The sequence below is a fragment of the Chiloscyllium punctatum genome, chromosome 29 (genome assembly GCF_047496795.1).
Source record: "Chiloscyllium punctatum isolate Juve2018m chromosome 29, sChiPun1.3, whole genome shotgun sequence".
NCBI classification, from domain to species: Eukaryota; Metazoa; Chordata; class Chondrichthyes; order Orectolobiformes; family Hemiscylliidae; genus Chiloscyllium; species Chiloscyllium punctatum.
In genome coordinates this window covers 57,819,374-57,835,034 of record NC_092767.1, presented here as the reverse complement: position 1 = coordinate 57,835,034, position 15,661 = coordinate 57,819,374, and the positions used below count along the sequence as shown (strand labels likewise).

Here is a 15,661-nt window from a genome sequence, read left to right as displayed (position 1 = left end):
GCTCACCACTGTCCTCATGACCTGTCCCACCTGTCCATGTTCCTTCCCACCGATCTGCTCCACCCTCCTCTCTGACCTATCACCATCAACTCCCCACCTCCATCTACCTATTGCACGCACAGCTACCTTCCCCCCAGAACCACACTGCCTCCATTTATCTCTCCACCCCCTCAGCTCACAGCCTCATTCCTGATGAGGGGCTCATGCCTGAAACATTGATTCTCCTGTTGCACGGATGCTGCCTGATCTGCTGCGCTTTTCCACTCTCGACTCTGATCTCCAGCATCTGTAGTCCTCACTTTCACTCTCTTGAAGGACAATCTGACATGTGCAGTGGTGACCGAGGGAGTAAGTCATCCAGGGCTCTCGGGTCCGATGACGCCACTCCATTGACACTCTGCTCGAACTGAGCATAAACGACATTTGGCTCATGGGAAGGGGGCTGTGTTCTTTTTTCACTATTCTGTTCTGCTTAATTTTTTATCCCGTAATGTCAACGGGGGATTACATTGGGCAGTGACCTTAATTTTACTAGTTTTAAAATAGTGATGGAAAAGGATAGACCAGATCTAACTTTCCAAGTTCTAAACTGGAGGAAGGCTAACTTTGACAGTATTAGGCAAGAACTTTCAAAAGCTGATTATGTGCAGATGTTCACAGATAAAGGGATGGCTAGAAAATGGGAAGCTTTCAAAGATGAGACAACAAGAGTCCAGAGACGGTATATTCCTGTTAGTGTGACACGAAAGGCTAGTAGGTGTAGGGAATGCTGGATGACCAGAGAAATTGAGGGTTTAGTTAAGGAAAAGAAGGAAGCATGTGTCAGGCATAGACAAGAGAAATTGAGTGAATCCTTATAAGGGGAGTATACTTAAGAGGGAAATCAGGAGGGCAAAAAGGGTATGAGAAAGCTTTGGCAAATACGGTTAAGAAGAATCCAAAGGGTTTTTACAAATACGTTAAGGACAAAGGGGTAACTACGGAGCGAATAGGGCCACTCAAAGATCAGCAAGTCAGCCTTTATGTGGAGCTACAGGAGATGGGGGAGATACTAAACGAGTATTTTGCATCAGTGTTTACTGTGGAAGATATAGAATGTTGGGAAATAGATGGTGACATCTTGAAAAATGTCCATATTAGAGAGGAGGAAGTGCTGGATGTCTTTAAACTTATAAAGGTGGATAAATCTCCAGGACCTTATCAGGTGGAATGTAGATCTCTGTGGGAAGTGAGGCAAGTAATTGCTGAGCCTTTTGCTAAGACATTTGTATTGTCGATAGTCACAGATGAGGTTCCAGAAGTTCGGAGGGTGGCTAACGTTGTACCATTATTTGAGAAAGGAGGTAAGGACAAGCCAGGGAACTATAGACCAGTGAGCCTGAAGTCGATGGTGGGCAAGTTGTAGGAGGGAATTCTGCAGCATAGGATTTACACTTATTTGGAAAGGGGTGGACTGATTAGGGATAGTCAAGATGTCTTTGTGGTGGGAAATCATGTCTCATGAACTTGATTGAGTTTTTTGAAGAATTAACAAAGAGATGAAGGCAGAGTGGTGGATGTGATCTATATGGACTTCAGTGAGGTGTTCAACAAGGTTCCCCATGGGAGACTGGTAAGCAAGGTTAGATTCCATGGCATACAGGGAGAATTAGCCATTTGGATACAGAACTGGCTCAAAGGTAGAAGACAGAGGGTGGTGGTGGAAGGCTCTTATCAGATTGGAGGCCTGTGACCAGTGGAGTGCCACAAAGTGAGTTTGCAGATGGAGTTTTAGTGGACAGCGAAGAAGGTTACCTCAGATTACAACAGAATCTTGATCAGATGGGCCAATGGGCTGAGGAGTGGCAGATAGAGATTAATTTGGATAACTGCAAGGTGTTACATTTTGGGAAAGCAAATCCTAGCAGGACTTACACAGTTAACGGTATGTTCCTAGGGCATGTTGCTGGACAAAGAGACATTGGAGTGCAGGTTCATAGCTCCTTGAAAGAAGGTGCTTGGTATGTTTTCCTTTATTGGTCAGAACATTGAGTACAGGAGTTGGGACATCATGTTGTGGCTGTACAGGACGTTGGTCCAGCCACTATTGGAATATTGCATGGAATTCTGGTCTTCTTCTTATCAGAATGATGTTGTGAATGTTGAAAGGGTTCAGAAAAGATTTACAAGGATGTTACCAGGGTTTGAGGACTTTAGCTATAGTGAGAGGCTGAATAGGCTGGGGCTGTTTTCCTTGGAACGTCGAAGGTTGAGGGCTGACATCCGAGAGGTTCATAAAATTATGAGGGGCATGGATAGAATAAATAGACAAAGTCTTTTCCCTGTGGTGAAGGAGTCCAGACCTAAAGGGCAAAGGTTTAGGGTGAGAGGGGGAAGATATTAAAAGTGACCAAAGGGGCAAGGTTCTTACGCAGAAGGTGGTGCGTGTATGGAATGAGCTGCCAGAGGAAGTGGTGAATACTGGTACAATTACAGTATTTAAAAGGCATCTGGATGGGTATATTAATAGGAAAAGTTGAGAGAGATATGGGCCAAGTGCTGGCAAAAGAGACTAGATTAGGTTGGGATATTTGGTCGGCAGGGACGTGTTGGACCGAAGAGTCTGTTTCTGTGCTGTACAGCTCTATGATTCTCAGACTCTATTTCATGCCCGCTTTGCCACAGGCAGCGGGGCTTGGGTCTCTAACTCAGTATGGTATTACCTCTTGTCATCTCAAATCACCTTGCAGATGTTGTATCTGGATTTCCTGTAAAGGTCTGAGTTGTCTGATTTGAACGCCGCACACCTGATCTCCAGTTGGCAACGGGTTTCCCGGTTCATCCATGTCTTCAGGTTGGGGAACATACAGATTGATTTCTTTGGCACGCAGTCATCCATGCATTTGCTAATGAAGTCCATGCTGGTGGTGGCATCCTTGTCTGGGTTGGCTGCAGAATTCTTAAATATGGATCAGTCCACCGTTTCAAAGCAGTCCCACTGTCTCAGACCAGTACTGTCCTATTTCTATGCTGGGTCCTCACGTTTCTACTTCTGATGGTCAACTGGGAGGAGGAACACAGTGTTGTGATCTGATTTTTCGAAGTGCAGATGGGAAATGGAGCAGTAGGCATCCTTGATGGCTGTGTAGGATATTTGGCCCCTGGGTGGGACAGAAGATATGATGATATATCGATAGCACCCTCTTGCAGTTGGCCCAGTTGAAGTCACCAGCTATGATGAATAAGGCTTTGGGGAATTTCATCTCGAGTGGGTTTGTACTGGTGTAAATTTCTTCACTTCCTCCTAGAGTGGTCAGTGAACTGCTATCGGGGTGGCAGTGATGAACTTGCACAGCAGGTAGTAGGGATGACATGAATGGTCAATAACTTGATGCAAATAAAGGAGCCTGAGGGACAAGGCCAAGGAAGATGGGCCTTGTCTCTGTGCAATAACTGACTGGGATTTGGAATGCACTCCCTGTGGAAGCAGAATTAATTGTGGTGTTTAAAATTGAATTGGATAGATACTGAGAAAAAACATTGCAAGGTGAGAGGACAGTTTTTGTGAAATTAATGGGATTGCTCCTTGAGAGAGCCGGTTCAATCCTGATTGGTTGTCTGGCCTCCTTCAGTACTAGATTGTTCCATGATTCTGCAACTAATATAAATTTCCTGATTCCAGATCACATCCGGAGCAAAGGAATATGGCCCCTTCTGTGGAGATAGTGCTCCGGTTATTCATGAACTTCTGTCAAATGAGGTGGAGATAACTTTCCGCACCGATGATCAAGGAGAGAAGAAAGGGTGGAAAATAATGTACAAATCAACCGGTAAAATGTAGAATTTGCCAAAGTAACATGAACTTTGCTGTACAGGAGGCCATGTAGCTTGTGGTTATGCTTCACTACTCCCATTCTCCCACCCTCTCTACGTCTCACCCCATCAGCATGTCAATCTCTCCCCTTCTCCTTATACTCATTGGTAGTGAGTTCCGCATTCTCACCACTCTCGGGATGATGACATTTCTGAATATATTTATGAGTAACTGTCTAACGCTGACGTCCCCTAATTTTAGTTTCTCCCAAAAGTGGAAACATCTTTCTCAAGTCTACTCTTTTGAAACTTATGATTTTAAAGTTTAATTCCGTTCACAGCCCCCATGCCCAAACTTCTTGAGAAGAAAACCCCAAACTTGTTTTTTTCTCTCGTTTCTAATTGTTGCGTATCCTTTAGTTCAGGTAGCATTCTAGCTAATTATTTTCAATCGTTTCTTCAGTACCTTTATACAGTTCTCTACTTGGGCTACAGAGACTCGTTTTAAATTTGATTCTGAAACATGATATATCTAACAGTGCAATGCACCCAACGTACTGACCTTTCAACAGTGCAGCGCTCCATCAGCACTAGCTGTTCGATGATGCAGAACTCACTTAGTACTGACTGTACAACAGTCTCCATACTTTCCCTCAGTACTGATCCTCCAAACATGCAGCACTCTCACAGTACTGACTCTCTGACAATGCATCGCTCTCTCAGCTTTCAGCCTCTGACAGTGCAGCACTCTCTCAGTACTGACTGTCTGACCATGCTGCATTCCCTGAGTAGTGATTTTCTGACTATGCAGCATTCCCTGGTCCTTTGGAAAGGCAGCATTTCTTTAACACTGATCATTCAATAGTGTAGTACTGGGGAAGGTGATAGCCTTGACTTTTGATTCCAAGTAATGCTAGACTTTTCATTCAGAAATTCAAGTGATGTTCTGGAGACCTGGGATTAACTCCTGCAAAGGCAGATGGTGGAATTTGAATTCAATTTAAGCCTCGAGCGGTCACGACGAAACTATTGTTGGCTAAAAACCATCTGATTCGTTCATGTCCTTTAAGGAAGGAAACTGCTGTCCTACATGATCTGCAGCACTGTCGTTGATTCTTTAGTACCGCTCTGGCCAATTAGGTATGGGCAATAAATGCTGGCTGAACCAGCAAAGCCCACATCCTGCAAATGATTTTTATTTCCACAACTCCTGCAGTATGGATTCTCTGTCAGTGCAGTATTCCTTTAATAAGGAACTTATGATCTTCTGACAGTGCAACACTCCCTCTGTCCTGACCCTCAAATGCTGCAGCATTTCCACACTGGGAATGTGAGCTTGTCTCTAGAATGGGACTAGAACCCTCAGTATCATGAATTCTGAATGAGAATAGTAGCCACTGTCCCATGGCTGCTGCAGGAAGGAGACCCAGTGGTTAGTAGAGTCCAGTTGTGAAAACAGTTTCTATATCGTTGGCGATCTTGTACGTTCATTAAAATATAAAGAGGAGATGTAATGTCACACTTTCATAAAGTAGGGACTGCTTGTTTCAAAGAATGTAGGTCCGTGATGAGAGACTAATTCAAAATAATTGATGAATGAACCAGAGCAGTAGCTGAGAATGCATCCTTTTTATGAAGTGAGTTGTTATAAACTGGAACATGCTGCTTCAAAGTGCAGTTGAGAAAGATTTAGTAAGAATTTTCAAGAGGGAACTGATAAATTCTTCAAGTGGAAAATTATTTTTAAGCCTATAGAAGCAGGGAATAATTGGATTGCTCTTTCAAACAGTTACCAAAGACATGATTTGGAGATGCCGGTGTTGGACTGGGGTGTACAAAGTTAAAAATCACACAACACCAGGTTATAGCCCATGAGGTTTAATTGGAAGCACACTAGCTTTCAGAGCGACACTCCTTCATCAGGTGATGAAGCTTCACTCCAAAAGCTAGTATGCTTCCAATTAAACCTGTTGGGCTATAACCTAGTGTTGTGTGATTTTTAACTTTACCAAAGACATATAGGTTGAATGTCATATTGCTGTGCTATATTTCTCTGTGACAGTATTGCTTGTTTAAAATCTAATATGGTTTCCTGTGTGTTTTGTCTGCAGCCAAGCAATGTCTCACTTACATCTTGGAGCATAATGTTATTCAGCCGAATAAATCAGAGTATGATTATAAGGACATTGTACAACTGAGCTGTGATGTTGGGTTTGAGCTCTACATAAGTTGCATTCTCTTTAAACCAGTAATGAACATTGAGGGCTCTGTTAACTCTGGTCAACCCTGTTTTGATGTTTATTGCATAAACCTTTCATGCTGATTCAGGAGATTAGGAGCACAATTCCTACTCTGAAGTGTTGTTAAAGTTATATACTACATATATTATCATCATTTGGGATTTTGATTTTAAAATAGAGGCAGATGTGTGGTTTCAGTTCTGTTCAGGTTTTTTTTATATAAGATCAGAAAGTCATTTGGGAATACAGTAGTGATCTGAATACTTTATACACAAGCAGGTTTCAGTCAATTGTGTGACAAGACACATGTTATGTCAATGAATGATTTGTTTATACTGTTGTGTTTATACAAACCAGAAGCCATTAGTTTAGCTTTGACTTCAGTTCCAAAGAATCAGGAGTTTAGTTTGGAAGAGAAAGCTGTTTCCTCTTCGCAGGAGAATCAAGGTCAGGGAACAATCACCCTATCTGAAGTGTTTTCGTAGCATCAGGGAAGAATAATAGAATCCCTACATTGTGGAATGCCATATAGCCCACATAAAGTCTACACCTTCGAAGCGCACCCCACCCAGACCCAACCCCCTACTCTATAATCCTGCATTTGCCATGGTCAACCCACCTGCATATTGCTGCAAAGTGGAAATCAACACCTGTCTGACAATTAAACCCAAACCACTGACAGAAACTCACCTCGCCTCATAATCTCATTTTAAAAACGTGTGAGAAATGGTTTAACCTACCTCTTGCACCCAATCTGTGATAAAAGTGTGGCTAAATGAAATGGAATCCTTCACGCACTCTATAATTAACAAGTAACAATTTATTTATATATCTTCAACACTGAACAGACTAACAGAACAACTAACAAACTGAGAAATTCCTCTCCAACTACCTATTCCTGAATAAAACAAGATTGTAATAGTATGCTGTTCCAATAACATAGGTCCCATTTATCTAAATCCAAGTAATAAGAAAACAATAAATTAGATTAGATTAGATTACTTACAGTGTGGAAACAGGCCCTTCGGCCCAACAAGTCCACACCGCCCCACCGAAGCGCAACCCACCCATACCCCTACATCTACCCCTTACCTAACACTACGGGCAATTTAGCATGGCCAATTCACCTGACCTGCACATCTTTGGACTGTGGGAGGAAACCGGAGCACCCGGAGGAAACCCACGCAGACACGGGGAGAATGTGCAAACTCCACACAGTCAGTCGCCTGAGGCGGGAATTGAACCCGGGTCTCTGGCGCTGTGAGGCAGCAGTGCTAACCACTGTGCCACCGTGCCGCCCATAAACTTAGTCTCTCAAAGTTCACACAGAATGGACCCTTCTGAACTTTCTGTATGTTCTCCTGTCGTCTTCCTCTGGCTGAAATGCTTCTCAGACATTTTCTCTGATACGTTTGCCTGGAATATTATCTAAACGTGCCATGATACCTTAATGAATAGATAGTGCCTTTTGCTGAGAGTGTGGAGATTTCTTAGCCTTTGAGATGGCAGTTACCTCTCTCCTCTCTGTCCAATTATGCGGACATGTTAATTTCTTTACAACCAAATTGGTTCAAGGTTGTCAACACCATCAGATTTAAATTTAATTGGCTTTCAATCTCAAAGTGCTTGGTCAAATTAATTGGATAAAGTTGAAAAGACTTGTTGAGTTGGTAAATATGCAGCTTGACTTTTTGATACAAAATGTTTCATTCTGTAAACATGGACATTAACTGCTGTTCAGACATCCACCTTAACCTCTAAACACTGAAAAGAACACCATAATTTAAAGGGACCATGCAATGCTTTCCATCATACCAACTTCGCAACAATATCCCTCGGTGATTTTACATAGCCAATCCACCAAACCTGCACATCTTTGGAGTTTGGGAGGAAACCCACACAGATACAGGGAGAACATGCAAACTTCATGTAGACATTTGCCTGAGGCAAGAATCGAACCAAGGTCCCTAGTACTATGAGGTAGCAGTGCTAACCACTGAGCCATTGTGCTGCCCAAGTTTTACTTAGTGAAGTTTCATTTGCGAGCATTTGTATAGAAGTCTTCAAGTTGTTAGAACTGACAAAATAGTTTAGGTTATTAGAATTGAGAAAGGTTCATGTCATCCGACTTGGAAAGAAATCATCTAACTGGTTCAGCAGTCCAAGGAAACGAAACAGCTAAGAGTCAGTAAAAACTAAAGAGTTGAGATGGGAGTGATATTTCCCTGGGACTGAATGTCTATAAAAGGATTATATAAGGAAACATTGAGATGTGCTTTGCAGTTGGCATTGAGGTTTTATTTAACTGTCTTGGTATACATACAGTTTTATTTGGTTCTCTTTATTTTGCATAATGAACATATGTTCTGTTGTTAAAGAACATCTGTCACTTTACATGAAAATGTTTCAATGACTGACCACCATGGTGACCTACCACAAAAATTTAACCTATGAACTATCAAGGTGGGGTTCACTCTGGGATCTGACTTGACTTGTATTATTATTACATGGGACCATAAAGAAGAGATTTGAATGAAAGAAGTTCACCCAAAGCATCACTGTAATATTGATTGAGTGCTGCACTGTATTTCAGACATGAAATGGAAGTCCTATAGTTCTCTCAGAAGATGCAAAGGTGCCATGATCAATGTTTTAAGGAAGAGCAGCGATCCTTTCCCCTCTGTTCTGACCAGTATTTATTCTCCAATTCAGTTCACAGAAGAAAGTGGTCTTTATCCCGTTTCTTTTTGTGGAAGCATTCTCTTTGCAATTTTGCTGCTGCTTTCCAATAATAAAGTATGTTAGATTGTCCGGGGTGGGGGCCTGGGATGAAGGGTGATATTTATTTCTAGTCTTTATTTCATATCAAAGTACTGGAGAAAATCAGTGGGTCTGGCAGCATCTATGGTGAGAGACATTGAATTAACATTTTCAGGATAAAATGAGTTCCAAACAAGAAAGTTTAACAACAGAGTTCCAAACACAAGTCATCTTAGAATCAAAATATCTGTTTTTCTGTCTCCTGAGCAGGACCAAAAAAGACTTGGGGTATACACACACAAATCTTAGAAGGCTATGGTCAAGTTGAAAGCATTGTCAAAAAATTAGACTGATCTTTGAATTTATTAACTGAGAGACTGTGTACAAAAGCAAGGAAAATATGCTAAACCTTTTTAAAATGCCATTTGGGCCTTCACAGGGTGAAGTGTATTTAATTTTGGGTTCCAAACTTTAGGAAGGAGTCAAGGCTTTGCAGAGACATTTACCAGAATTGCATCAGGGATGAAGGGCTTCAGTAATGTGTACAGGCTGGTATATCTAGAACTATTCTTTTTGCAGCAAGGAAATATTACAGATGTCTTCCAAATCATGAAGGGTTTAAAGAGAGTATATAAAGGAGAAATTGTTTCTTGTGGCTGAAGAGACAGACTAACGCTAATTGGCAACATAACAAGGGGTGACATAAGTAACTAATGTTTTTAAACAGTAAGTGCTTTTCTTTTTGAATTCAAGGTCAACTGTTGGCACAGATACGTTTGTGTATTTCAAACTAACTTGGGTAAATAATTGTATTTAATGTAAGTGCAAAGCTATGTGAAAAGAGCAGGGAAGTGGAATTAATTGGACACTTCTATCAAACAGCCAACGCATTGCATGATGGACTTAATAGTCTAACTGAATCATAGACTGGTTTGTGTAACAGAAGGCAGGCAATTGGTCTATCGAGTCCAATCTGAATCTCTGCAAGAGCAAAGCAGGTAGTTATGCTTGCCACATTTTCCTGTGTAGCCCCGACTTTCTTTTACTCATTAGATAATTATCTAATTGCCTTTTAAAGGCCTCAGTTGAATCTGTTTTTACCATTCTGTCAGGAAGTACTGCCAGATCAAACCACTCACTGTGTGAAATATGTTTTTTTCTCATGTTGCTGTTATTCTTTTGCCAGTCACCTTAAAACCAGATTCCTCTAGGTCCTGCTCCTTCTATAACACACAACTTCTCCCAATCAACATTTTGAACAGCTCAATATAATCTTTTCTTAATCTTCACTCCAAGAATAATTGGACAAATATTTTCTACTCATCTTGAATACCTTCATGTCCTTCCTAAAGTGTGGCATCCAGAACCGGTCAAAACACTCAAGTCCAGGTTGAATAATTGATTTATAGAAGTTTTTTTCATCACTTTGCTGTTTTTCTTACTCAAGACCCCTGTTTATGAATCTCAAGTTTCTGAATACATAATTAAACAGTGTCTCAATTTGAGCTGCCACATTTATTGACTTGAGCACATATACACCAAAATTCCTGTGCTCCTGCCCTTAAGTTTGGACTTGCTCTCCACCTTATGCTGTCCCTCCGTATTTTAACTATGAACTTAAAAATCACACAACACCAGGTTATAGTCCAACAGGTTTAATTGGAAGCACAGTAGCTTTCAGAGTGACGCTCCTTCATCAGGTGATAGTGGAGGGCTCGATCGTAACACAGAATTTATAGCAAAAATTTGCAGTGTGATGTAACTGAAATTATACATTGAAAAATTGATTGTCTGTTAAGCCTTTCATCTGTTAGAATACAGTGATAGTTTCACTTCTTTCATGTGTAAATCACAAAACCTTTTTTTTAAAAAAGTTGCATTCTCGGGTTAGCTGTTAACAATGGTGATAGCTAGACAATATGTTGAAGGTGTTGGCCCCTGTGTTCTCTGTCTATGCCATGATGTTTAGATTGATTCTAATCTAAAAAGTGAGATAACAGAGTTTTACATAAATTCATGCAGTTTTTGAGCTCAGAGTTCTACATGAATGTATGCAGTTTTTGAGCAAAGTGCAATGTAATTCTGCAAGTACAAATTCACCCCACAAAATATATGTGTGCATGTGGGTCTTTGTCTGTCTGTGTGTGTGTGTGTGTGTGTGTGTATGTCTGTCTGGGGTGGGGGTTGTGAGTGTGAGAAAGTGTGTGTGTGTGTGTGTGTGTGTAGTGAATGCAGAGTGTCTTAAGTCTGTGAGGGGGTGCATGTGTGAGTGTGGGAGTGTGTGTGTCTATAAGGGTGTGTGTAGCTGTCTGTGTGCGCGTCTGTGTGTACCTGTGTCTGTGCGTATGTGAGACTGTGTGTGTGTAGTGCCATGGTGATCACCTGTAATATGACATGAACCCAATGTCCCGGTTTAGGCCCTCCCTATGGGTACCAAACTTAGCTATCAGCCTCTGCTCGGCCACTTTCCTCTGCTGCCTGTCCCAAAGTCCACCTTGGAGGATGGTCACCCAAAGGTCCGAGGCTGAATGTCCTGGACCACTGAAGTGTTCCCCAACTGGGAGGGAACCCTCCTGTCTGTTGATTGTTGTGTGGTGCCCATTCATCCGTTGTCATAGCCTTTGCTCGGTTTCCCCAATGTACGATGCCTCCGGGCATCCTTGCCTGCAACGTATAAGATAGACAATGTTGGCTGAGTCACATGAGTACCTGCCATGTACAAAGTGGGAGGTGTTCCCACGCGTAATGGTGGTATCTATGTCCACTATCTGACACTTGTAATTACGAAACACTAGTCTGCTTTAAATCATTTCACAATTCTCTGCACTAAATTTCGACAGCCACATGTCCCCCATTCCATAAACCTCTTGATGCTTGTGATATCCTCTTTCGATTTCACAATATTTCAAAGTTTTCCGCCATTCCCTGCTGGACTGATCCCATGATTCCGTACCCATTATTAAGGCTTGACTATGTCTGTCACACGTTCAGTCACCCTGCTCTCTGACTCCCTCTGGTGGAGCCACAGCTGATGACTGACTCCTGAGAACTTGCAAAACAATTCCTTGGTACTGCTTTAATACAATTCCATTAACTATGCTCTCTGTAGGATTCAAAGCAAAAAGTGCACATCAATTCCATCATGCTGCATTGCCAGAATAATGGGACGTGGAACAGTGACTCATACTTCTGCAGACGGAAGTGAAGTTATGTAATGTATTCTAGGCTTTTGCCCGAAACGTCGATTTCGAAGCTACTTGGATGCTGCCTGAACTGCTGTGCTCTTCCAGCACCACTAATCCAGAATCTGGTTTCCAGTATCTGCAGTCATTGTTTTTACCTAATGTATTCTAATAAGCTGCGGAATTTCTCTAGGTAAAAACAATGACTGCAGATGCTGGAAACCAGATTCTGGATTAGTGGTGCTGGAAGAGCACAGCAGTTCAGGCAGCATCCGAGGAGCAGTAAAAATCAACATTTCGGGCAATAGCCCTACTTCAGGAATACAGGCAGAGAACCTGAAGAGTGGAGAGATAAGTCAGAGGAAGGTGGGGGGTGGGGAGAAAGTAGCATAGAGTACAATAGGTGAGTGGGGGAGGGGATGAATGTGATAGGTCAGGTGGGGAGGAGGAGTGGATAGGTGGAAAAGAAGATAGGCAGGTAGGACAAGTCATGGGGACAGTGCTGAGCTGGAAGTTTGGAACTAGGGTGAGGTGGGGTAGGGGAAATGAGGAAACTGTTGAAGTCCACATTGATGCCCTGGGGTTGAAGTGTTCTGAGGTGGAAGATGAGGTGCTCTTCCTCCAGGCATCTGGTGGTGAGGGAGCGGCGGTGAAGGAGGCCCAGGGCCTCCATGTCCTCAGCAGAGTGGGAGGGGGAGTTGAAATATTGGGCCACAGGGTGGTGTGGTTGATTGGTGCGGGTGTCCCGGAGATGTTCCCTAAAGCGCTCTGCTAGGAAGCGTCCACTCTCCCCAATGTAGAGGAGACCGCATCGGGAGCAACTGATACAATAAATGATATTAGTGGATGTGCAAGTAAAACTTTGATGGATGTGGAAGGCTCCTTTAGGGCCTTGGATGGCGGTGAGGGAGGAGGTGTAGGCACAGGTTTTGCAATTCCTGTGGTGGCAGGGGAAGGTGCCAGGATGGGAGGGTGGGTTGTAGGGAGGCGTGGACCTGACCAGGTAGTCATGGAGGGAACAGTCTTTGCAGAAGGCAGAAAGGGGTGGGGAGGGAAATGTATCCCTGGTGGTGGGGGCTGTTTGGAGATGGCAGAAATGTTAGTGGATGATTTGGTTTATGCAGAGGTTGGTAGGGTGGAAGGTGAGCACCAGGGGCGTTCTGTCCTTGTTACGGTTGGAGGGGTGGGGTCTGAGGGCGGAGATGCGGGATATGGACAAGATGTGTTGGAGTGCATCTTATACTAAGTGGGAAGGGAAATTGTGGTCTCTAAAGAAGAAGGCCATCTGGTGTGTTCTCTGGTGGAACTGGACCTCCTGGGAGCAGATACGGCAGAGGTGGAGGAATTGGGAATACGGGATGGCATTTTCTGCAGGAGGTAGGGTGGGAAGAGGTCTAATCCACCCTCCCCTTCCTGGTCCTCTCCACCTCCATTAATGACGACTGACTTGACACTGACATTTTTTTTTTACAAACCCACCGACTCCCACAGCTACCTGGGTTACACCTCTCCCTTGTCCTACCTGCCTATCTTCTTTTCCACCTATCCACTCTACCCTCCCCCCCGACCTATCACCTTCATCCCCTCCCCCACTCACCTATTGTACTCTATGCTACTTTCTGCCCACCCCCACCATCCTCTCACTGCTCTTCAGATGCTGCCTGAACTGCTGTGCTCTTCCAGCATCACTAATCCAGAATGTGGAGTCTCTCTGTCCATCACTCTTCCAGTAATTACTTCCTTCAATCTTAGCTTATTGACCAAGTGGATATCTTCTGGTGCATTGTCATATCCCTACCTCAGGACTAGGAGGCAGAAGTTCAGGGCCCTGCTTGCTCCAGAGATGTGTAATAACATCACTGAACAAGTTGATTCGAAAATATCTACCTTTTTGATCAAATAATTGTTCAGGAAGAGACATAACAACAGGAGTCAGTCATTCTGCATTTCAAACATGTTCCCATGTTCAATGATGTTATGGCCTGCCTGTCATAGTATCTCCTTATGTGGCAGGCTGTTCTGATTTACGCACTAATGAAGTATCTTGAAGACAAGGGCACTTGACGTTTTGTCAGAACAGAACAGGAGGTGGACTAGCTCTTTGTTTGAGAATGGCAGAATGCAGACCGTGGTTCCAGAGATCAAAGCGGAGAATCAGTTTGTGTAGAGACAAGAGAAAGAAAAGGTGAGGTTGGATGCAAATGTTGCTGAAAAAGCCAGCATCTGTTGCCTATTCATGAACTGAGGAGCTTCTCAGCCAGTTCGGAGGGCAGTTAAGAGTCAACCACATTGCTGTGGGTCTGGAGTGACGTGCAGGACAGACCAGGTAGGTAGAGAGATTTCTTTCCCTAAAGACCATGAGTGAACTAGAGAAGGTTTAATCATAATTTACTATAATTTAATTGTTATTACTATTATGATTGTTGGGACTAGCTTTCAATTCAAAATTCACTTACTGAGTTTTATTTCCATGAGCTGCCATGTTGCTATTTAAATTCACGTCCCGAGAGCCTGACCTCCAGAATACTATATCATGGCATTACCATGATGCCTCCGTTTTCACATATAAATGCCTCATCTGTAGCTACATTGTCAGACTTGTATACAACAAGAAATAGTGATAGCTTTTAAGGAAAGTACCATCAGCGTAGGTTAACCTTCATACTGCTTGGCATGAACAAACTGGCAAAGGTAGTTTTGATGCTGTGGAACAATCCAGGAAACAGTTTATTAGTAATAATGAGTTAGCAGCATTAACTCATGATCCTCCAATGAAGGATCTTCTGGAAAAGAGTGACCATGATGAGTTAGAATTTCATGTTACATTTGAGGTTGAGAAACCTGATGTCTGAAACAAGTCTCTTAAACTTAAATAAAGACAGTTATAAAGGTACAAACACAGAGTTGGTTAAAACAGAGTTGGAAAATGGTGAAACGTAAATTAAAGAAACAAAAAATGTATAAATATTATTATTGAAGTTATGAACCTTGATAGATATCTCATGATTGATTGTAGCTTATTGCTCGACTGTTTCCCATTCACAGCTGTGAACTGCGGACCTCCCAGTAAACTGACAAATGGACGTGAGAACTTCACATCCACAGTTTACAGACACTGGAATACGTACAGTTGTGAAGAACCATACTATGAACTTGAAGGAAACGGTGAGACCCATTGTGTTCATGGCAGCCAACAAGTATCCACGCAGTCTAAATCATATTTTCAGACTTGGAACTTAGTCCATTCCTTGTAGTTTATGAAACATCAAGTGCTTGTGCACAAAACACAGAAAGCTAGTTTACAGGTGCAGCAGGTAATCAAGAAGGTTCATGAATGTTGGTCCTTATTTCACAGGGTTGAGAGTTTAAGAATAGGGATGTCTTACTCCAAGATGTACAAGGTGTTTGTGAAATCACAGCTGGAGTGCAGAGAGCAGTTTTGGTTCCTTGGGAAGGTATTATTTCATCGGAGGCAGTTCAGAGAAGTTTCAGTAAGATGATCCCTGGTGTGCAGGGATTGTCTTATGAGCAAAGGTTAAACAAGTTGGGACTCTGCTCATTGGAATTTAGAAGGAGGAGAGATGATCTCATTGAAACATGCCTGATTCTTAAGGGGCTTGACAGAGTAAATGTTGAGAGGATGAGAAGACTCACAGGAGAGTCTAGGACCAGAGGGAATGGTCTCAG

At 42.7% G+C, this 15,661-nt stretch overlaps 1 protein-coding gene across 3 annotated transcripts in view; it reads left to right on the top strand.

Annotated features, from left to right (window-relative positions):
* The window catches only part of LOC140454430 (complement C1s subcomponent-like), a 37,580-nt gene that overhangs the window by 13,205 nt on the left and 8,714 nt on the right, over positions 1-15,661 (top strand). For 2 of the 3 annotated variants that reach the window (XM_072549152.1, XM_072549151.1), the window contains 2 exons: positions 3,662-3,809; positions 15,020-15,139. In XM_072549152.1, coding sequence (XP_072405253.1) covers positions 3,662-3,809; positions 15,020-15,139 — 268 coding nt within the window. Of the gene's footprint in view, positions 1-3,661; positions 3,810-5,903; positions 6,041-11,901; positions 11,990-15,019; positions 15,140-15,661 lie in introns of all 3 variants that reach the window. The other variant, XM_072549153.1, reaches the window with a different exon arrangement.